Genomic DNA, 9,375 nt, shown 5'->3' with positions numbered 1-9,375 from the left:
GAGAAAGCCCCCAAGCAGCAACAAAGATCCAACTCAGCCAAAAATAAATAAATTTATTAAAAAGAAATATATATATATATGAGTTCATACCGATACTTGCATTTCAAATTCAGGATTTCAGGATTTTTACTTAACCTCATCAGTCTCATATCTATATTTCCTTTCCCTAGTGTCAATTATTTTCTCTCACTCTGATCAACACTCTTTTTTTTTTAATTGCAGTAAATTCATTTTTAATAAGTTTTAACTTTTAATCAAAGTAATACATGCATGTAAGAGATTTAGGAAAATCAACCAGTACAAAAGGACATATAATGAAAAGCAGTAAATCCCCATCCACCTTTCTCAACTTTTGCTTTCCCAACCCAGAGGCAAAAACTCTTACACGTCTGTTTAGAGGTTAACTCCATTTTTCCTAATAATATGTTTTTCTTACTATTTCTTAACTTGATGACATGAGGCATTTTCTGCTGACTTCCTGCTATCCCCTTGGTTTTCCTCCCTCCTCCATTTGGTTGTATCACTATTTTTAACTCTTTTGTTGGTTACCTTGTTCACTTAAAAAATCTAACCCCTAAATCTGTCTTATTCTTTCAACTAGAGACAGTATCTGGACTTCCTAGTTTAGGAGAATAACACCACTATTCCATTTCTTCCTCTCTGCCTGCCAACTTGTTGCCTGTACTTGTCAAAGTTGGTTAACATTCCCACTCTGTTCTATAACTGTCTCCCCTGCTTTGCCTAGAGATTTACTCTAAAAATGAAAATGCGTAACTAATATTTCCATTGCAATGATTATTTAAACACTGTTCACTGAATGGCAAAGTTGAACACTATGATTGGATTTTCTGTGACTGCAGAGTTTTGATCCACATGCCAGTGTTCAGATTCCCTTTCTCACACTCCAGGCAACAGTTGAAAAACAGGCCACATCTGAGGTTGCTTCATATGTGAAGCATGCTCTCCTTGTACAGTTTGAAATGTTTGTTTTTCCCAGTAGATTCTGTTTGCCGTTGTTTTTTCTTTGGGGATGAAGAAATGTCTGCCTTCAGATCATGTTGTAAATTTCCTCCGTCTAACTCCATCCATCTGTTGCCTAGAATCGATTCCATTCAGTTGGAAGTCTCTTTTCTTCTTTTTCTAATTTGCAAGATTTGTCTCCTATTTGAACCATTCTTGTACAGTTTATCTTTTTTTAAGTTGTTAGTAACTTTTCCTTTTTTCCCCCTTAGGGCATCCTGTGCTTACTGTCATTTCCCTACATTCGGTGCTGTCTTTTGTTTTATGGATGCAAGAACTTCTCAAATATTTCTGAGGATTTTCAGATTTTTAAGTTCTGTTCTTTGAATTAGCTATTTCCTTGAGAGTCAACATTTAATTATATCTTAGGCTTTTTTGGTTATATTGCAGGCTTTCAGCAAATGATTTCTAGCCGCCCATTTATATGAAAAGATGGGGCAATGGCAAGACCGGCAGGCAAGTCTGTGTGCGCGAGGCGAGCTGGTCGCTTTGCTCTAGGGCGGGCGAGGTCGGGGGTGGAGCTCAGCCATCCTGCTGGGCACCCCCCTCCCAGAGTGCCACAAGTTAGTTGCTCTAAATATGTACCTGCAGGCGCACTTTGAGAATCACCGAAGCCACGACTTAGAAGTAGGGGAAGTTCATGCGCAGACCTCCAGGCCAGGTCGAAGAAGGTGATCAGCGTGCCTGTGAGCCCCTTGCAGAAGGCGCCGTACGAGCCGCCGGTCGCGGCGGAGCGCGACAGCCTTACCGCCAGGCCCGACAGGGCCGCCGCCATCGGTCTGCTGTGGCCTCCCGCCGGCTCCGCGACCAGAGGGACGCACGCGGGAGAAGCGGCGCGGAAGGTGGATCGCGCGGCCGCAGATGCGAGCTGCGGTGCAGGGCGGGCGTCCTCTGCCTCCTCCGGCTGCGCTCGGGCCACCGCCCAGCACTGTTCTTAAAGATGTTCAGAGAAAGAGATTACAGTCTTTCAGCAGCAAAACACGATGCTGCTTTCCTCCCTGCATGAATCATTGATTTGGACAGGGGAAGGTGCAACTTCAGTTTTAAAAATTAACATTGAGATGATTGTGTTTGGGTGCTGTCCTATAGGTTTTCTTTTAGAGAAGCTAAAGTCACAGGACCTTTTAGCCTTCTGTCTTCTGATTATCTCAAAGGATTGGTTGGAAAACCAGACTTCATTTTTCCAACCAGTTCCCAGAAATGGTTGGGTCAGTCTCAGGGGGACCAGTTGGCTTCCAGAGAAGAAAAAGTAAGTGATCAGACTTGGTGTTTCTAGGAGTTTGAGGTTTGACAACAGGTCATGGAGTTATGCAGTTCTCAAACCATTTCTGGATGTTGAAAGTTATCAGCGTGAGGTTTGGTGAGGAGGACAGACACTAGGACCCTGAGTGAGACATTTATTTAAGAGAACACATCAGGAGAGTTAAGGGGGAGTGTTCACAGTTTTAATAACCACCACATAACTAAGGTTTGTTGTTTTCGTAGGGCTTATCATCTCCTTGACTTATGAGAGGTAGGTATCTATTTCACACAAACTTATCTGGATGTCACTCTTCGTGGGGGAGAACCTAAGAAAGAGAAATTTCCCAAGGTCTCATCTTTTTTTAAAAAATTTTATTTAATCAATTAATTTATTTATTTTTGGTTGTCCCGGGTCTTGGTTGTGGCATGCTAACTCTTAATTGCAGCATGCAAGTGGGAGCTAGTTCACCGACCAGGGATCGAAGCCGTCCCCTGCATTGGGAGGCAAATTCTTAACCACTGGGCCACCAGGGAAGTCCCCCAAGGTCTCATCTTAACTACAGTAAGCTTCTGTTGAGGGGGCTAGTGGATCTCCCACCTCACTGAGTCACAGAATTATAGAATGGCAGAGATGGAAAGTCCCTGAGTCATCTAATCAAGTTTTCAAATTCCTTGAAGATAAAGACCTAGAGGCTTTGTTTAAAAACAAATGAACAAACAAGCATATAAGCAAACAAACAAAAAATAAACAAACAACCCAGGTCCATTTAATCAGAAGTTCAAATAGAGGGTTTAATAATCTCAATATTTAACCACTACTTCTAGGGATTCTCATCTTTGGGGAAGTATTAAAAACACTATAATCCAACACCTTCATTTTTCAGATGGCAAGATTGAAATATACATAGGAAGTGGTTTGTCAAAGTCACCCAGCTGGAGGAGAACAGTTAATATTCCTGAAGAACACATACCCTACAGTTACTACCCATGAACCCACCCACATATGTACAACTATATGTGTTTCTTTAACCTGTTGGTTATGTAGTTGCCCAGTGGATTCATAGGCAAAGAAGATTGTATAAATAAGTATTTTGGGGTCTCTTGTTGCTAAATCCATGGTAAGAAAGAACTTTTAAATTCATTGTACTTTTTGTTTAGCTTTATAATCTCAGAAAAGTCTTTATCACAGCAAAACGTGTTTTCAGAACTTGGCTTTCTTAGGAAACATGAGACTTTGAAACGCAAACATACCTCCTTGCACAAAGAGCTTCAGTGAGTCAGAAGACCTTGTTTAAAGAAAAACCAACGTTTAAAATTGAAAGCAAGATGAAAGCATAATACAAGGATTATTTCCCTTATCTTGAACATTGGCCAGAGTTTATTCACTTATGTATACACATTACATTAGATCAGTGTGTCACGAGGAACATTGTTCTGGAGATATTAATAGGTGTGCTGCCAACAAAGCTTTTTCTCATCAAAGTTTGGGAAATGCTGCATTACGCTACCTTGTCTTGGAAATACAGAAGGCACATTAGCCTGTTGCTTTTGGGCCCAAAGGCAGAGTAAGAAATAGAATACCTAGATGATGGCACAGCAAGGAATCCCTTCTATGGAAGGAGGCTGACTTCTGGGTCTGGATGCCCCTCCCCCACCCCAGGGACTTGGAGGGCAGCAGCCCACCGCTCTGGACTCCTCTAGCTTGGCCAGTTCCTCATTCCCTGCTTTGACCACCAAACTTCAGCCACACTCACATGAACAAGGGAGGCATCAAGGAGTTCTGTCCTCTCACTTGTAATCTTGTTTTATGATCACTACTTTTCTATGGCTGCGTCAAGATGTTCTGCTACTGATATCTAGTTACCCCCAATTTTCAGGAAAATATATTACCTCAATGGATAGAATTTAACACTTAAAAAAGTTTAATTTCTTCCATGATTTCCTCTTAAATCTTTGGGCCTGCTACTCTTTATACATATTCAAGTCCAGTATAAAGCAATGCACTATCTTACACAATGGCATCATTCGTTATTTTCAGTTGAACAGATCATAGTACTTTGTGATCTTACAAAGATCCCTGTGGTACTTAACCTTACCAGGACCCATGGATTGAATATGCTGCTACTGATGCCAAAAGCTCGGCCTCTGTGCACTAGTGTTGAATTGAATCTTGGAGACAGAGTTTTGGGTGAAGTAGAAAAGAACAGCTTGGGGCTTCCCTGGTGGCGCAGTGGTTAAGAATCCGCCTGCCAATGCAGGGGACAAGGGTTCGAACCCTGGTCCGGGAAGATCCCACATGCCGTGGAGCAACTAAGCCCGTGCACCACAACTACTGAGCCTGCTCTCTACAGCCCGCGAGCCATAACTACTGAGCCCACGTGCAACAACTACTGAAGCCTGCACGCCTAGAGCCCATGCTCCACAACAAGAGAGCCACTGCAATGAGAAGCCCACGCACGACATTGAAGAGTAGCCCCCGCTCACCGCAACTAGGGAAAGCAGCGACGAAGAACCAACGCAGCCACAAATTAATTAATTAATTTAAAAAAAAAAAGAAAAGAATAGCTTTATTGCTTTGCCAGGCAAAGGGGGACACAGAGGGCTCCTGCCCTGAAAAAGTGTATGCCCCCACCTAGGAGGATTTGATGAGGCGTTTTAAAGCAATAGTTCAAGGGTGGGATTGCTGACAAGATTAGGGTGTGTACAGGGCCTGCACTCCCTTCATCTCATCTCAGGTGGTTGGTCTCCTAATCTTTTTTTTTTTTGTATGGTTCGCGGGCCTCTCACTGTTGCGACCTCTCCCGTTGCGGAACACAGGCTCCGGACGTGCAGGCTCAGCGGCGGCATGTGGGATCTTCCCAGACCGGGGCACGAACTCGTGTCCCCTGCATCGGCAGGCAGACTCTTAACCACTGCGCCACCAGGGAAGCCCCGGTCTCCTAACCTTGATGAGCTTCTCTGGTCCCTTTAATCCGGCTTCAAGTGGTTTGTAGGCTGCTCCTCCCTTGTTTAGCAACTGTTCGAATCAGCCCTCCAGAACTCAGGGAAGGTCATGGAGGCTGGAGTCTTGCCTACAAGAAACGGAGGACAAAAAGCTCTCCGTGCCAGGAGCCCCACAGGGCCCCGCTCGGTTTCACTATCTTCTTTTATTGAGGGCTGACACCAGAAGTGGTCACTCAGACTGTGGTTATGCAGCTCCTGCACCAGCTCTTATGAAGACATTGTTCAACAGGTCATCCCATATCTGTCCTATGAAAAACCACACCATAAACTTAGCTGAGAGTTTGGTGTCAGGGACTAGTGTGTCTTTTGAAGGACTGAAATATGTATGGCAAAAGTAGATGTTTACTAGATTTTATTGATGAATAAACGAGTAAGAGTACTCCAGGTTCAGGGTGAGGGAAGGAAGAGCATGGCTTGTTTTTAAAATCAGGTACTGTATGAAGCATTGTGTACTCTGTTTTGCCTTGGTTGTTGGGAAGCTTAGCTCTAAATTAATGCTTGATGCAATAACTATTTTATCCGAGGCTCCAGTCTCAATTATTGGCCCCCTTCCCAGAGGCTTTATTTATTTTTAGCATTCTATTGTACATGTGTTTTTGTTAGCGATGGTTTTAGACTATCATAAGATATAGAATAAAGTGAGGCAAGAGGTATGGATTAAGACACACTGTGGTTCAAGTGGCTGATCCTTGGGCAAGTCACTGATGTGCTCTGTGTCTTAGTTGCCTTACCTGTTATTATGGGGAATGTTGAGAGGATTACGTGAGGCAATGCTTAGGAATTGCCCAACAGAGTGCCTGGGACATGGATGGTAGGCATCTGATAAATGTTAACGGTACACAACAAAACAATAAAAATTAAGCAGTACAAATATTTGTTGAAAAAAATGTTGGTTACCAAATGGGTTGACAATCGATATTCAAAGTTTGAGAGAAGGCTTTATGGGAAGATAAGCCAAGAAGCCTGAGATTGTCATTACCTCAACTCTTTCAGGAAAACTTTCACAAAAAATTAGACTAGAGATTCCATAGTATGAAATGAAATGCATCATGCTTTAACTCCAACATTTAATAGCCATTTTATACTCTTTGGCCTTCTCTTCACTCCAAACCAATCCTCTTGCCATAATACAATTCATTTCTTATTTATTGCCATTTCACTGTTTTTCCTAAATTGATAATACTCTGTGATATACCTTATTAAACATTCTTTTTGTAATCTTAAAAAAATTAGGCAGTATAATACAAATGATAAATACCTTAAATAAACACTTTGTGTGCATAGTCTGATAAAACCATTTTGATCACTTTAGTTTCTTATCCCATTGCTCCTAATAAAAGTGATTTGCAGGGCTTCCCTGGTGGCGCAGTGGCTGAGAGTCTGCCTGCCGATACAGGGGACATGGGTTCGTGCCCCGGTCCAGGAAGATCCCACATGCCGCGGAGCGGCTGGGCCCGTGAGCCATGGCCGCTGAGCCTGCGTGTCTGGAGCCTGTGCTCTGCAACAGGAGAGGCCACAACAGTGAGAGACCCGCGTACCGAAAAAAAAAAAAAATTGCTTTACATGTTAACTTATGCAAACATATGTTTCTGATGTTCATTGATGGAAATGTTTTCTTCCTTACAACAACCCTCTGAAATGAGACTATCATTCTCTCTATTCTTCAGATGAGACAATTGAAGCACAGAGAAGTCAACTTATTTGCCCAAGGTCATAAAAATAGTGAGTGGTAGAGCTGATTCACCCTCAAGCCCTCCAACATCAGAGTGGTTTAACTGTGGTGCACTCTGCTTCCAGCTAGTATTTATTGAGCACTCACTATGTGCCAGGCTCCGTGAGAAGGACATTACCTGCAGCATCTTATTTAATCCTTCTGACAACCACATGAGGTAGACCCATTGGAAGTTGCCATTTGAAAAAATAACCCATTGGCTCTAACATAAAGATCAAATTTGAAATCATCTGCAAATGAATAGAACGGTTAAGATTTATACAATACTTCTTCTCTGACCATGGAAACTCTTCATTAATAGAATTCATGGTTGAGGAATACAAGATCTTATGTGAAAAGGGACCAAAGTAATGAACAAGGCCACAAAAGCCCTTATACATATTCATCTTTTCTAAAATTAAACCATTAGAGACTCTACACTCAATAGACCAGCTGTGGCATTTCCCATCCTCAGTCACTAACAACCCAGATGCCTGTTGTATCTCCTCACAACCCAGTTGTAGGAAAAACATGGCAGCTGCAACAAGACTCGCAATGATCTGTACTTCAAGTTCACTCGGTGTGAAATTTTTGGCAATGTGGAATAATATACAAATGTATATGTGAGGCCTAGAATTTCTCTGAAGGGCAAACTTGCATCCACAGAGCGATTGCTACATCAGTGGTGTTGCGGGGTCTCCTTCCATGAGCTGATGAGTGAAGCACTTGGCAACATTGATATCTGTCTCCTGGGGTGAAAAAGTTGCAAGGAAGAAAACCAGGAAACGTTCCCTCTGCTCTGGGATCACTTTTCAGGTCTAGGATCTGTGACACGAATCCAGCTGATCCTAAATGCTCAAGACAAACTATTTTGCTCATATCCATAGACCACAAAAAAAGAAGAGTCAACTTCTTTAAGTATAGGCTACTTGAAATATTTTCAAGACAGCCTCAGGGTTTTGAGCTACTAATCAAAGACGTGAATGATTGAAGCCTTAATGAAGCAGCTCAGTTGCTGGTAAAGCCGGGCATTTCAGTGTGTTATTACTGTTGCCATTTGGGTTCTTCAGGCAGCAGGCTCCAAGACAGAACGTGGTGTGCGGATGTGTATTGAGAGATGACCCCCTGTTGTCTTCCAAAGTAATCAAAGCAATCAAATAACTGTGTTTTAAGTCACTTTGGAATCGTTTTCACATGGTTATGCCTTCCACTCTACACGATTAGGTTCAAGAACATTACTTGGTTTTGTTTTCTCTAAATTTAGCAAAGTGGAGACGCTATTTACTTACATATATAAAAATTTTGGAAGGATAAACCACAAAAAAGGGGTTAACTGTGAGGAAAGGATGAAATAACATGGAGGGGAGGAGGATAGAGGCAATATTTTTATAGATTTGACTTTAGAAACATGTTCATGTTTTATGTAATTATAAAAAATCATATTAAATAAAAAGTAATCCTTAAAACTCAAAAAAATATAACTTTTGATTATATAGATTATAATAGATTATATTAGATAATATATTATATATATTATCTAATATAATATAATATATTATATAGATAATATATTATATAGATTATAATATATTATATAGATAATATATTATATAGATTATAATAGATTATATAAATATAGCTTCTATCACTTCAGAACTGGGAAGCCCTCAGCAAGTTACTTACTAAGACTTGACTGACTCATCTCTAAAACTGGAATAATTATAGTGACTCACTGGGTTAATATGAAGATTAAATAAGGCACATTAAACATACTTAACACAGTGCCTAGCATGAAGCAAGTGTCCAAAGTATATTAGCTATTATTTGTAACCCTAAAAGTTGGATCAGAATAATTTGGAATCAAGTATCTGTTTTATGTGAAAATTCTCCCCGAGACCCTTCTTAATATTGAGATCCTCCAAGATATTTAATATTTCACTTACAAAAATATAGTTTTTCAGAAATGGGTCTACTACAGCCTTGAGAAGGGGAGTGGTGGTCTTTACCAGCGCAGCACAGAGAATCTGCTGAGAGCTGGAACTCAGAGGCAGTGTTAATTCCACCTTACAGCAGTGAAGGAGAGGCAGTGTTCCCCGCACACCAAGGAGGTCCCTGCCTCCTTGAGCAGAAAGAGGCTTCTAGAATTCAACAGGAGATGAGCTGGTGGGGAAATTGAGACGTGCTGGGCCATGGCCTTTTGTGAGAGGAAAGGCTTTTCCAGCCAGTCTTCCTTCTAACATGTCCCTTCTCCATTACGCGCATACATATATGAGCATCACTCCTTTGTGAGTCTGAGGGGGTCAGCACGTGGCTGGCAGGGATGTTCCTGAGAGCCGTTCCTACATCAGGATGTCTAGCAAAAACTAAACTATACGCCAAAGTGAATTTGAGCCATGGAA

The 9,375-nt window shown here is 41.6% G+C and overlaps 1 protein-coding gene across 1 annotated transcript; it reads right to left on the bottom strand.

The window, feature by feature from the left end:
* Positions 1-1,593: 1,593 nt before the first annotated feature.
* Positions 1,594-1,795, bottom strand: LOC136137729 (small integral membrane protein 10-like protein 2A). The gene is given in 2 exon segments (XM_065896189.1): positions 1,594-1,668; positions 1,670-1,795. Coding segments are annotated over 2 exon segments (201 nt in total).
* Between the last annotated feature and the right edge of the window lie 7,580 nt (positions 1,796-9,375).

The sequence above is a fragment of the Phocoena phocoena genome, chromosome 1 (genome assembly GCF_963924675.1).
Source record: "Phocoena phocoena chromosome 1, mPhoPho1.1, whole genome shotgun sequence".
NCBI lineage: Eukaryota > Metazoa > Chordata > Mammalia > Artiodactyla > Phocoenidae > Phocoena > Phocoena phocoena.
The sequence above is the reverse complement of the archived record's forward strand: the minus strand, read 5'-3'. Positions and strand labels throughout refer to the sequence as shown.